The following is a 13,924-nucleotide window of genomic DNA, read 5'->3' as shown; positions in this document are numbered from 1 at the left end:
TACACATTATTTGAACACAACAGCCTTTATTCAAAATTTGGCCTCTCAAAAATCACACAATTCATCACTGAGAGCACTTTCTTTTTTTACATTCAAATATTTTAATCTAAACATCATAGAATATTATGTGTAATAAAGTGCAAACTTCCCACCACCTCACCTAAAAATTTACATTTACAGAATATTTTAGTAACTCTGCATAGAAACACATCAAAAGACATAAGTTAAAGGGCAACTCCGCAGATTTTTAAACCAGAATTCTATCATTCATTCTGAGGACATGAACATCTTCCCAATGCTGGGAAACCTGTTACCCTACGTATTGACGTGTACGCGTCGAAACAATTGTTGTACCTTAGCTGGAGAACATTTCCCTGTGTCGTCTAGACACAACAAATTGCCAAAGATAGGATTCAGCTTCAAAATCTGCCTATGTTGGACTTTTACAAATGCAATAGGTTTTCTTTTTAGCACAACAGAGTTACATTGTATAAGCTGCAATTGAACTATTAACATACAGAAAATTCAGAGCAACTTTTTTACATTATGTCTGGTACTCTACCTTTACCAATATATACATATAGTGTGCGGTGCACACATGTTTAAGTCTTTGGTTTGCAGTGTGCAACTACATGTATACAATAGAATCAAACCTTGAGTGAACCATTTAACATGGCCAACAAGGCCATGTTAAAGGGCCATGTACTGTACATCAGACAGGCCATGTACATCAACCTGTGGTTCCTGTTTTATCCTACCAGAACATTCATTTGTACAGAGTCCCCTCTTCTCTACGAGTCACGTTTTAGGAAAAAGCACCACTTTATGTGTGCACCATGAGATTATCAAGGTGCTGGTCGTATTGAAATCAAACTTATAGGAAAACTACGTGGATTATTATAACGCCCCTCAAAAGGGGATATTACAACAAATCTGGGGATTGTACGTGAACATTGTAAACAAAACCCTGGTATCCCTCAATAAATATTTTTTTCCCCTTGGCTAAAGAGTAATGCCTCGTCTATGCTTTGTCGCACGACAGCATTGTGTGCCAAAAACAGGCCGACATTACAAGCTATGAGCTTGTAGGTCGGCAGTTTTTTTTATACAAGGTACAAGGTTTCTGCCCGACAGCAACGATATATAGCAACATAGGTTTTTCAGAACAATTTTGACATTTTTGTTTTTATCGCCTTCAGGCCTTAATGGGTTACAGCGGTTTGGAAGCAGTCAAGCATGCAGTAAAAAAAAGTGAGGCGTCTATAATTCCGGCATGTGAATGCAGCAACAGTCCAGCACCGTCAAAATTCACCTTGAGGCATTTCAGTCCCTCTGGGAAAAACAAAGTTCACTGCACCCTCTTCAATCAAACATTCTTGTCAAGCAAATATTGCCCAATACAAAACACACCATATACAGCAGTAATACAGCACCATAATACACAGCAGTATCATACATTAATTAAGAGGTTCACACTGGATAGTGCCGTCTGTGCAAAATGTGTTTTGGCTCCCGTGAATTAAATAATCTATACAAATGCATGTTGGAGGTTTTGAGAGAAGAAAAAAAAAGAAAAAGTGGCAATGGCTGTTTTCATTAGCTTTATATTATGCAACATTCCAGTATTATACGATATGATAGGGCTGGGCAATATATTTATACCATATAAGACTAGATATAATCTGGGATTTTTCGATGTTGCAATAACGTGATATGGCATAAGTGTTATGTCACTTGAGCCAATTTGTCAAGTACTTTGTCAAATTGTCAAGTACTTAATTGTCAAGTACTTTGTCAAATTGTCAAAAACAGCAAAAATAGCTGACCTACAAGCTCACAACACATCATGTTTTGAGCTTGTAGATTTGAAAAAAAATAATACAATGTCACTATATGGTACTATCATCACAATATATAGGTATTTGGTCAAAAATATTATATTTGATTTTGTCCGTTATTGCCCAGCCCTAATATCGACACAAGCGATTATATCATCGATTAGTCAGGGAGTCGCAGAAAAAAAAACGTGCCGAAAAACAAATACAAAAAGCGCTACGGTCTGGAAACACGAACGCTAGCTGGCATTATCACTTCATCCTCCTCTTCCTCTTCACCTTCTTCATCATCCTCCTCTTCCTCCTCCTCCTCCTCGCCCTCGGGGCTGTAGACGTCGTCGGCGGACTCGCTCTGGTCCTGTCCTTCCTCCTCCTCCTCCTCTTCCTCCTCTGCCACCTCCTCTTCGTCGTCCTCTGCGTCGCTCCTCATGTCTTCCTCCTCCTCGCTGCTGTCGTCCAGGTCATCGTCGTCTTCCTCCTCCTCCTCCTCCTCTGTGGCCTCTTCCTCATTCTCCTCTTGCTCCTCTTCCTCCTCCAGCACTGGGAAATTACCTTAAAAAATTATAAAAAATCACTTTAAAAGGAGTAGTTCACTCAAAATGAAGCCTTGAATTCATGGAGATTATTTTTATTTTTCGTCACATTCCTGAGCCAATAATTTGATGACCGGGTGGATGCTAAGTCTCCTTTAGTAAAAAAAGGTGCAAAGACTTATGGGAGAAGTAGTTCCTTCATTCTTAAAATATGTAGTCTTCTTTTTTTGCATTTTCCTATTATTTTAATGACAAAAATCCAGTATTCTATCGTCATGATTCACCAGGAGTCTGGCCAGTTTGATTCCAGGCTTAAAAAAGTCTTAATATAAGGATTTTCTTTTATGAAAGGAGTCAAAGGACATAATCCGATAGTTGCAGCCCTAATGGAATTTTAAAAATATTTGTCTTCTTACACAATGTATCGATTGCAGCAATTATGGGAGAGTGGAGCTCCGTTTCCAGTAGTTTTCTCATCTCCTCTTCCATCTGGACTCCCAGAACATCTGTCTCCATGTTAATGTATTCAGGGTAGAACAAGGACTTTCGTAGCTGTCGGCGGCACCTGAGGATGGACACACACACACGCAATCGCAATTTATGAATGGCATGTTTTTAAAAAAAAATGGTGCCATTTTTAACCATAAGCCTGAAGCTGAAATAAATTGCAGCTTTAGGTTGCGAGCTTGAAGACCTGTATTTTTTTTGGCTTTAGGCTGTCTGTATTTTTCGTTTTTCGACACTACGTGTAAACTAGAAAAAGTGCTCCTCGGAGCCAGGTCAGGTAGGTTATTGTGGCCTCCTGGTGGTGCTATAAAAGGCCAATGTGAAAAGGGTGCCATTTCTTCTTAGGCCTTTCACGGCAATCGCACGCTGCGTTCATGATTTGAGGCATTTTGTTCAAAACAGACCTATCCTGCTAACTTTGGAAGCCAATGTCAATTAGGATGGAATATGAAATATCGGACACATCATTCTTGATCACATGACTATAGAGATATTGTGTACCGATGTGCGTGATTTTTTGACAGAATCTGAAGGAGTAATATCCAAAAATGTGTTTTACAAAAGTCAGCCTCCTGGTGGCGCTCTAAAAGGCAGATGTGAGGTTTTGACACTATAGGGAGTGTGCATGGAAAGTTTCACTTACAGTAGATCGGTACAGTTATAGGTAAAAACGCGAATCGGCCTGTTGTAGCGCCACCATGAGGCTGATTTGAAAATCTTCAAGTGGCATTTCTTCCTCGGCCTAGTGGGAATGTGCGTGAAACATTCACGGAAATCGCATGCTGCGTTCATGATTTGAGGCATTTTGTTCAAAACTAACCAATCCTGCAAACTTTGGAATCCAATCTTAGCCAATCAGGATGGAATATGGAAAATCGGACAAAACTCATGTTTTATTGGAAAAATATGGACATGAAGAGAAATAAAAGTACTTACTGTTTTCCTGTTGTCTTGTATGCCTAAAAGAATACATGAGACGTGTGTGACTTCATTGATTCCATGCAGTAATCATCAATTTAAATTTAGATATTTAGAGTAAGCATGCACTATGGTCAATAAACAAGGTACAAAACAAGGTACAATTTAAACAAATCAGCTCATTTCAGAGCCCTGTATAGGTTATCTTTTATGAAAGCTTGGCATTTCATTTGAATGAACTTGGCCTGTAAAACATGAAATAACTGCACATGGCTGGCTGTTGGTTTGTCAGGAAAGCAGAACAAGAAGAGGGAGTTAGGGATGGGACGATAGGAAAATTACACATCACGGTTACTGTCACTTGAATATTACACATCACGGTTACTGTCACTGCCACTTTTATTAAACACTTGAATCCCCAACATCCCTATTCTGGGGGGAACGTTCGTTGTGAGCTTGTAGATCGGCTATTTTTGGCGAATCGATTTGTGTAGTGTGAAATAGGAGCGTACCATGGTCTGTTTACGGGTCTGTTTTATCAAGTATAGACTGGTTTAACACATTGACTGCCATGGACGTAATATTAAGTCATCTCAAATCCAACGCTTGACTGCCATTGACGTAATATTACGCCATCATGGTGTTTTCAGTGATTACGCTAGAGGCCGCTCTTCGCCAACCTATGAATGCTGCTTTGATTTCCAGAGAAGGATAGACCCGGAAATGGCGTCATTTAAAAAAAAAAATCACCCGGTCCACTGCAATGATTTATAAAAATACATTTATCTCGGATTTCTTTTCCCAAATTGTGTTTTTGGTGATAACTGAAGACCAGAAGATCGCGGTTAAAAAAATGTTATCCGGTAGATAGAAGAGACCCTCGTCCTCCCCCAGACAGCTTTTGTTTACATCCGTGTTCACATTGTGGGTTCCGTGGGTCTCTGTGGGTCGTCAAAATAAAAACGATGGCAGTGGCTGATGAATTAATTAATTAATACTTGGCAATTGATGTGCTAAGTGGTGCTGAATTTGCAGCTCAACAAAAGCCAATTCATCCTAGTGTATGACTGAGGACAATTTCACAATAAATTGAAATCTCCACGATACGATTATTGTGAGCGTTTTTTTAATCACGATAAACGATAATAACGATTATCGTTATTCGGGCAAAAAGTTTGTATTTCTTTACTTGCCTCAATGAAGCGAAAGGGGTCGTTCTCGCTCATGAGGCCCTCGATGCCGACTCGGACCTCCTGGAGTCGCGCCTCGTCCTGGCTGATGCGAGAGATGTTCTTGAGGATGGCCGGCTGGTCGGCGTCGCAGTGGAGCTGCGTCCAGTGGTGGAGCCTGATGATGAAGCCGTCCACTATGACCTGCATCTCCTCACGCAGCCGGTTCACGCACTCCTCCGCGTCCACCCTGAATTTCTACACAAATAGGAAGAGGACCGCAAAAGAGTAAAAGGCTGCTCCTTCTGTTGATGGATAATATGTAGCCCACTGTTCCCAAACAATGGGTCGGGACTCATTCTTAGGACCCATTTTTATGGGTTGCCAGGACATTTTTCTTCCCTTTTCTTCCCTAAATGTGGGGGAGCAGCATTTATTGATTCGATTGATTGATTGAACACTTTAGCAACAGTTTGCACACAATGTGGTACACAATAATGCTAAAAGAATAAAACAAAAAGACCTTCCGCAAGCTCGAAACACGGTGCAAAGCGACGCATTTTGAGCATGTAGATCTGCTACTTTTGATACTTTTGAATTTGAATCCTGAAAAGCAACTGTTTTGGACATAATGAGGTTTCCACCCGACAGAGACAATATATATAAATGAGGTCTTACTCGGCACTGTCTTTCCTTCTCCTTCTGCTCCTGGAGTTTCCTCTCTGCCCAATTGTACTTCCTCTCCACTTTGTTCAGCTGCTTATCCAGCGCCCCCTGCTGGTGGTGGAGGGGAGAAGATGAAAATAAGCAGAGGACGAGAGAGAGAGGGATGGACTGAATCATTGGTTCTCAAAGTGGGGGCTGGGGAACCCCCAAGGGTCCTTGAGGAATACCCTCAAGGATTCTTGGGGGTCCCTAGCAAAATGAGGAACAGTTTAACCACTTAAACTGTATTTTATTATTTGAATATTTGAAAACTGCAGATCAGCAAGCTGTTTTGATGTGACGCGTTGTGAGCTTGTAGAACGGCTATTTTCAAATGGCTGGAATGAATATAGGGGCTGAAGTGATTAATGTATGTTTTGTAATAATAATCTAAATCTACAAAGTAACTAGTAACTTATGTTTTCAAATAATTGTAGTGGAGTAAAAGTACGATATTTGCCTTTACTTGAGTACAGTACTTGAGTAAATGTATTTAGTTACTTTACACCACTGCTCGGTCTTCCCATTGGTGCGGAGCTTGGCGGAGGAGGTTATTGTTTCCAGTTACTAGTCATTCACACCAGCCATTCATGCAGATACCAGAGGCATCAGTGGTCATTGTGTAAAAGCCAAACAATGACAACGTGGGTCACCTGATGGACCCAGAGAACAACAGAGCAGTAGTATCTACAAGCTCTCAATGCATTGAGAGCTTGTAGATTGGCTACTTTCGCTGTGCAGCATGCTTCCATAGAAGACATGCTGGCTTCTATGGAATCCAAATGACTGAAATCAGTCGTGGCGACTGAGAACTTTTTAATCCATGAGTAAGGCTAAATAATCCAGTGCTGCCTTACAGTTTACCCATTTCAGAACTTTGCTATGATGATTTCAGTCAGAAACATACAATATGAGAGTTTGCGAGAACAGTGGTTCTCAAACTTTTACATTTCAAGAACCTGCAGTTTACATTAGCATTAGGCCTCGGACCCCCATAACTCGGACACCCCTTTTCCATCGGGGTTGAACCGGTTCCGTTCTTAGTTTTTTCCTGACAAATTTTTAACCAGTTCAGTGTGTTTCCACTGAAAATTAATTGTTTCAGAAGCCTGAAAGTTCCTTTAGAACTGGAACCTTATTTTTTCTTGCTCTGAACTGGGAACCAAAGTGGGCGAGTCACTATTCTACAGGTGGGACAATGCGGATGCGATATAAACAATGGCAAAAGCACACGAAAAATCATCCTTAAAAAAGCAAAGGGAAACTGTAACTGCCATTGACTATTTAATTTCCCCCTGTGAAATGGACATTTCGACCGGTCCAAGAATCTAGAACGGAAACCAGTTGTAGAACCAAAATTATTTTGGTGGAAAAAGGGCCTGAGTGTACGAATGGAGTGTGTGTGTGCGTGTGTGCTTGTACCTTGAGATCTTTCATGGTGTTCCTCAGGGTCTTGATGGTGTGCTCTTTGTGACTACCTTCGATGACACAGGCGTTGCACACCAACATCTTCTCATCCATACAGTAGTAGCTGTGGAGACAAGTAGAGCAAATACTAACTGTCAGATTTACCATTACCATGTACTATTAAATAGTAAATAAATAGTAAAGTAACATTTTAACCACTTGAACCCTAGTGCAGTGATTCCCAAATTACCCCAGGGGCAAAACAAATATTTTGGGGGTCCCCAGATGATTAGCTTAATGTGCAACATTGTTTTCTCACTCAACAGTAAACAAACCAACACACAGTATAAGTGTATACAGGGTATCTGCACATTTCTAAAGTTACAATTAAAGGACTTTTCAATACAAAATTGGCCAAGTTGTCAAATATTACGTAAGAAAGAGGCCAACATTTTACAAGCGCACAACGCCTCGCAGTGTGAGCCGTTGTGAGCTTGTAGTTCGGCTATTTTCACGATATTTATCTGTGGAACCGAGTCAAACTAAATGTAATACTTACAATTCCAAGTGTTTGTCAGGGTGGGGGGTCCCCAGTTCAAATATGATTATTTTGTGGGGTCACGGCCTGAACATTTGGGAACCCTTGCGCTAGTGTCTGGTGCGAACATTCGGCAAAAAACAGCTCACAACGCCACATGTTGTCAGTTCGTAGATCAGCCATTTGCAGTGCAGAGATTTGGTATAGAAGGGGGGAAAAAAAGACCCCCCCCACTAACTGAATGCCTCCTTGCCCGAGACACACAGCTGACATAAACCAAAGATAATGAGCAGGCACACAGCAGGAGCTAATCAATCAATTAGGAAATGAGACATCAAAACAAAGCGTGGGAAAAAACAAACAAAGATAAGATCAACACAAGCAAAATATATATTTTGGCTCCTACACTCTGATCATTTTCAGAGCTTCCGTGCTGCTAACCACTAATTCACAAAAAGTGGGTCGGGAGTCGGGACCCATATGTGGGACTCGTGGACCCTTTTATTTTTTGTTTCCTAGATTTTGTTTTTAATTATCATTTCTTCTAAAGATTTCCAAAACAAATCACCAAATATGCACAGTTTTTCATGAGTTAAAAACTAATTCAAACATTTTTGAAAAGTATTCCATTAAAAACAATGTAACAAAATGTATGAATCCATTAACTAGAGGGAAAAAATGTTGAGCTTGTGAGCTTGTAGATCTGCTATTTTCACTAGGCTACTTAATTAAAAAATATATATTTTGGGTCTTGAGCTAAAAGGTTTGGGAACCACACTGCTCCAGACTGTATGACCGAAGCATTTGAAAATTGTGGGAGGCAACAGTCTGGCCAAGCGAGACTAGTACCTGTATATCTCATCATGATCCTGGCACTTCCTCCTCCTGAAGTCGTCTGAGTGCATGGGGTCTGTCAGCACGTGTTCTCGGAACGCCGGCAGCTCCAGGTGAGGCTTGACGTGTTCCTGGCACATGGACACCTCGCACTTCAGACACATCTTCACCGCCAGCGGAGGACACTCAGCGGACACGCCGGATGCGGATGCCACTGCGTCAGCGGAGGCCCCTGGAGTCACCACGTCCCTAAGGGATGTTACGGTCATGACATGGATTTTTGTTGGCGATTAATTGTCATACAAATGATTGCGATGAACAATTTAAGCGTGTTTTGGCATTGAACATTTGGAACATATAAATCAAAATTACATTTCTGTTTGCATTTTTAAGATGGATTTGTAAAGAGAAATTGCACAGGGTAGATATGAAAAATAACTTTAAATATACAAAGAAATTACTGACAATGACTGGTATACATAACAAAAATAAATAATGTACAATAGCCAGGCCATGCATTTAATAAATCATAATACTAATAATACTGAAATAGACGATCTTCAAACTCACGCCACAAGCTTGTAAATCGACTATTTCGCAACAGATGAATTTATTCAGATGACTGGAAACGATTCTGACGATAATGCGAAAAATAACAGCAAATAATTATAATTAATAATTGTGATCAGGCGATGTCATATTATGTCAGAACTTAAGACAGGACCTTACCCGTCCCCGGAAGAGGAGGAGGCGCCTCCCGAGGCCTCTTCTTCCCGTGCCTCGGCCCCCTGAGGGACCTCAGCCGCTGTTGGAGGAGAGCAGTAGTCACACAGCACCACCGACACAGTCCTGACCGGCTGCTGCACCCAATGGGACGAGGAGGAGGAGGGCCCCCCCCTGTGTGTGGAGCTGCCGGCGGAGGAGGAAGCGGCCGCCGCGGCCGCCGCAGCCGCCACCGCCGCCGCCGCCGCCCGGCCTCTCTTCCGGTAATCCTCTGCGATGTTGGCCAGCTTGAAAAGGTATAGGGAAACAGTCAGATAAGTCAGTGGTTCTCAAACTCAGGTTTGGGATTTGTAGTGCACCCAAAAAAAAAAAGTGAGAGACAAAGAAGACTAGACTAGGACAACAAGACCTCAGTCACACTGTCAGTCAGTCACAACAGGAGGGAATAGAAACTAAACACACACACACACACACAACCCACAAAACAACAAGTGAACCTAGGAGTCTTCTACAGTGAAAACGTGGGTCTTAAGCATGTTTAACCCATTCAAACCGGGAACGCATCTGTGCAACCACTTTAACCATTATTTTATACTTTGGCTATTTTTTAAAAATCGTGACAATTTGTGCACATTTTTAACTCAACTCTTTGCTTCTGGGGGTCCCTGGAACAACATGTTTTGAGATGGGGGTCCGCGGCCAAATACATATAATTTTGGGGGTCCTTGACATGAAAAAGTTTGAGAACCACTGATATAGAAGGTTTTGCAGAAAACTGTTGGTGATTTAGAAGACATTTTTAGAATCGGCTTCAGGTCTTAATGGGTTAAAAAAAAAAAGGGTCTGTTGCCTTCCTTGCCTTGAAGTTCTTCTGGAGGGAGATGGTGGAGCGGTGGCTCTCGCGGCACTCGGGGCAGCGGAAGCGGCCGCGGTCCGCCTGGCGCTTGAGGCGGCGCAGGCAGGCCAGGCAGAAGTTGTGTCCGCAGGGCAGCAGGTGGGGGTCGCGGTACAGGTCCAGGCACACCGGACAGGTCAGCTCCTCCTTCAGGACGCTGGACTGGTCGGGCAGCAGGGCGGAGGCCATGTTGGGCAGGAAGGTAGGGGAGGGAAGAGGTAGGGAGGGAGGGAGGGTTGGTCGTTCAGACTGGTGGCGATAAGAAGAGGGAAGGGTGTTAGTGGAGTTGTTCCGATAAGTTGCCGATATTGCCCAAAATGCTGGTATCGGTGTCGGCGAGTATGCCAGTCTATGGAATTCCGATTCTATGGCATTTATCACGATGAGATTTCATTTACATATTTTGGACAGGATTTTGCACTGTTTTGTATTCTTACTGTACAATTTACATTGTTATTTTACCAACTGTAAGCTGCACTTTAACTATTATTAATGGATTTTTTTTTTTTCATGGACCCCCATAACTCTGAGAGTGCACAAATGGAACCAAATGGACCTGTAATGATCCATTTGGTTCCATTTGTACACTATCGGTGTTACAGACCTGTAAGGGTTCATTTGGAAAAACCCTCAAAACCCCCAACTCTGAGGGTCCCTGGACCCCACTTTGAGAACCACTGACCTAGATATCCTTTTTTTTTACACAATGGTATCATATCGGTACTCTGTATCGACCGATATGCAAGTTATGGGTATCGGAATCGGTATTGGGAAGGTGACAATGGTATTGGTACATCTCTAGGGGTTAGGGGTGCCATTTTAAAGCTGCACTATGTAACTTTCCTGTTCTTCCCCCGGATTCGAACCCGGGTCTCCTGTGCAAGTGCTGAAATGTATACCACACTATAGCCTGCTTGCTCAGGGGATACATTGAATTGACCTTCAGGACAAGATTTGTGTCAAACCCAAGGGTGCAGCTTCCTGCTCTGATATAGAGTCTATATAGGAAGCGAGTTCAAGTGACAGATCATATGAATGGCCTGTAGTTTCGTCGTTTTACCCCTGCTGGTGTCAGGAAGAATTTCTCTCAATGCAAGTGGGTGGGTTTTTGACGAACTTTAGACTTGATTTTCTTACCTTAATAAACATTGTCATAAATACTATAATGCTTCCAGTCGCTAGTTTAAAGTCTTCTTTCAATCATCATGATATGCGTTTTGGTAAATTATGGTCAAATGTATTAAAAAATTTACGATAAAGTAGGATATGCTCTAGGAGGGGCAGGACGATTTGATTGACAAGCTGAAGCTACACAACCAATAGCATTCATACCAATATTGGTCTGGTTGCATTGTGCAGGATATGACGCGATATGACGCGATATAGAAAGATTTGAAATTCCTGAACAATCGGCTTCATTTACGGTCTGTAGAAACCAATGGTGTTGCTTTGCTTTTGCGTTGCTCCACCAAAGAGGGGTGGAGTTAGCTGGTTTTGAAAAAAAAGACAAAAATGGAGACAAGCGGTTTCTGCCCGACTACATATTTGGTTAGGACAAACACAAACACACACAAACACACACACACACCACATTTGTGCTACTCAAAATGTGTGTGACAGTGTCTTGTCCACATTCACTTGACTTCTGTTATACTGTAACATTCACCAGGCTAACCACCCAAGTGTTTGTTTGTTTATTTGTTTCAGCATTTGTCCTCCCCCATTGGCTAGTTATCATCAATCACATCCTGACAGTGCCAGATATACAGTAGGTATATTATTATTATGAATCACACCTCACAGTGCTATAGAGAATAATATTTGCCTTGGATCAAGACCATCATAGATGTATTATATCGATTTTGGCATTTGCATATAGATATGAAAGTAAAAGTCAGACTCGATAAAATACATATAGTCTTGATCCCAGGCTAGGTTATTATTATCAATCACACCTCACAGGGTATGATAGCCTTCTTGGACCAAGACTGTCAGAGTGAGATGTCTTTTATCGATAATTGTGATTGTGTATCTATCTCACAAATGTCAGACTGGATCAAAGAAATCTCTGATGGTCTTGGTCCAGCCTAAGTGCCAGATAGGTTTTTGTGAATGGGAATCCCATCTGACAGTACCATATTATCATGAATCACATATCACAGTAGATGGGTTACTATTATTAATCAATCACACCTCACAATGCCAGATATGACTATGAATCACATTAGATTGTTATATGAATAACACCCTTACAATGCCAGGTATTACTATGAATCACATTAGATTATTGTTATGAATCACACCTCACAATGCCAGATATTACTATGAATCACATTAGATTATTGTTACATGAATCACATCTCACAATGCCAGATATTACTATGAATCCCATTACATTAGATTATTGTTATGAATCACACCTCACAATGCCAAATATTACTATGAATAACATTAGATTAAATATACATCTCTATAAAGGTGCGATGCACCTGTGTTAGGCTAACATCAGTATGATATATCATAGATGTGATATAGATACCAATTAATTTACCTTTGCTTCTTGTGTGTCACGACTCAGGATTCAGATTAGTTCAGCTTATTACCTGTCGCTTTCTGGATGCTGGAGAATAAACTCTAGTCATCAGCCGTTGTGTTGATTTATTCTGATCTGCTGGTGTTTTCTAGGTGTTTTCCACCAGGGAACACGAAAGTGCTGAGAGAAATCAGTGTAGCATTGTACCACTGTGTGTGAGCCATAGGCTCAGTGTTGCCAGATTATGTGAGAGAAACAAGCAACCAGGTCTAGGAAACAAACCCAAAAGAAGCCATACATATTATATTATACAAGCATATATTTACAAGCCCACAACGCGTCACGATGGGACGCGTTGTGAGCTTGTAGATCTGTTTTCAAAAACTCTTGCAATAAAATGTGGAATATTTGGAACATTTTTTTGAAACATTCTTGAACGACACAATTAAATGGTCCCCTGCATAGCACAAAACATTTTCATGAAAATATTTGAGAACCACTGGTTTAAATAATAATTAGAAATGTTTTGGAAGCAAGCGTAAATAAGCAAGTACACTTTAGAAACAAGCCCAAAAAACCGCAACAACCATTTTTTACAAGTAACTTTACAGAAAAGGAAGCCCAAAGTCGCTTATAATAAGCCAACATGGCAACACTTGAGCGGGTTCCTGCAGCAGGGAGCGATGAGGGAGGGGACATGCGTAGGGTATGTCTCTGCCTTGAATAGTCCTGTAGGCTCTGTTGTGTTGTGAATAAAGCACACAATAAATGATATCCTTGTTTTGATATATATTGTTTATTTATTATATGTTATTACATTACGAATATCACAATACCCTTTTTCCAAAAGATTAAAACATATGCCATTTTAAAGCACATATAAATAAGCACACAAATGGCTAATATTCTTTTTCAAGTATAAAGGCAACAAAATGACCCTATGCCAAAAAACGTTTACGTTGTCTGACGTCACTTCCACTGCTGCTGCCTGCCTGAAGCGAAGAAGGAGCGGCCACACACACCCAGAGTGTAACACACACACACACACACACACACACACACACACACACACACACACACACACACACACACACACACACACACACACACACACACAATTGTGTATTTTGAATGCAAAGTTTGTAAACATGTTTTTAATGATTATTAAAAACGTTCCATTCCTGAAAAGTTAACATGCCATAATAATGGAAGCCTTTGTTCTCGTGTTAATAAAAATCTAAATAAAATGTAAATCTTGTTTGAAACAACAACAGCACCGCACCTGCCTAGCAATGATTTCACTGGTAGGCAGGTTTCTGAAGTGTCC

General features: G+C 41.2%; 2 protein-coding genes across 2 annotated transcripts; both read right to left on the bottom strand.

The window, feature by feature from the left end:
* Positions 1–48: 48 nt before the first annotated feature.
* On the bottom strand, positions 49–3,903 carry LOC308102395 (uncharacterized protein). The gene is made up of 3 exons (XM_080452090.1): positions 3,812–3,903; positions 2,785–2,933; positions 49–2,387 (listed from the first exon to the last, which is right to left on the bottom strand). The coding sequence occupies exons 2-3, from the start codon at positions 2,882–2,884 to the stop codon at positions 2,053–2,055; spliced, it is 435 nt and encodes a 144-aa protein (XP_080308216.1). The 5' UTR covers positions 2,885–2,933; positions 3,812–3,903; the 3' UTR covers positions 49–2,052.
* On the bottom strand, positions 2,895–12,761 carry LOC308101396 (uncharacterized protein; the record flags this gene model as incomplete). Its single annotated transcript, XM_080450819.1, has 8 exons — positions 12,668–12,761; positions 10,029–10,313; positions 9,176–9,456; positions 8,462–8,695; positions 7,090–7,198; positions 5,641–5,739; positions 4,987–5,220; positions 2,895–2,933 (listed from the first exon to the last, which is right to left on the bottom strand). The coding sequence occupies exons 1-8, from the start codon at positions 12,704–12,706 to the stop codon at positions 2,895–2,897; spliced, it is 1,320 nt and encodes a 439-aa protein (XP_080306945.1). The 5' UTR covers positions 12,707–12,761.
* Between the last annotated feature and the right edge of the window lie 1,163 nt (positions 12,762–13,924).

This window comes from Gymnoscopelus braueri (assembly GCF_963280865.1).
Source record: "Gymnoscopelus braueri genome assembly, chromosome: 15".
In the NCBI taxonomy this organism is placed as follows: Eukaryota; Metazoa; Chordata; class Actinopteri; order Myctophiformes; family Myctophidae; genus Gymnoscopelus; species Gymnoscopelus braueri.
Note: the sequence above shows the minus strand (reverse complement) of the source record. Positions and strands in the feature narration are given on the sequence as shown.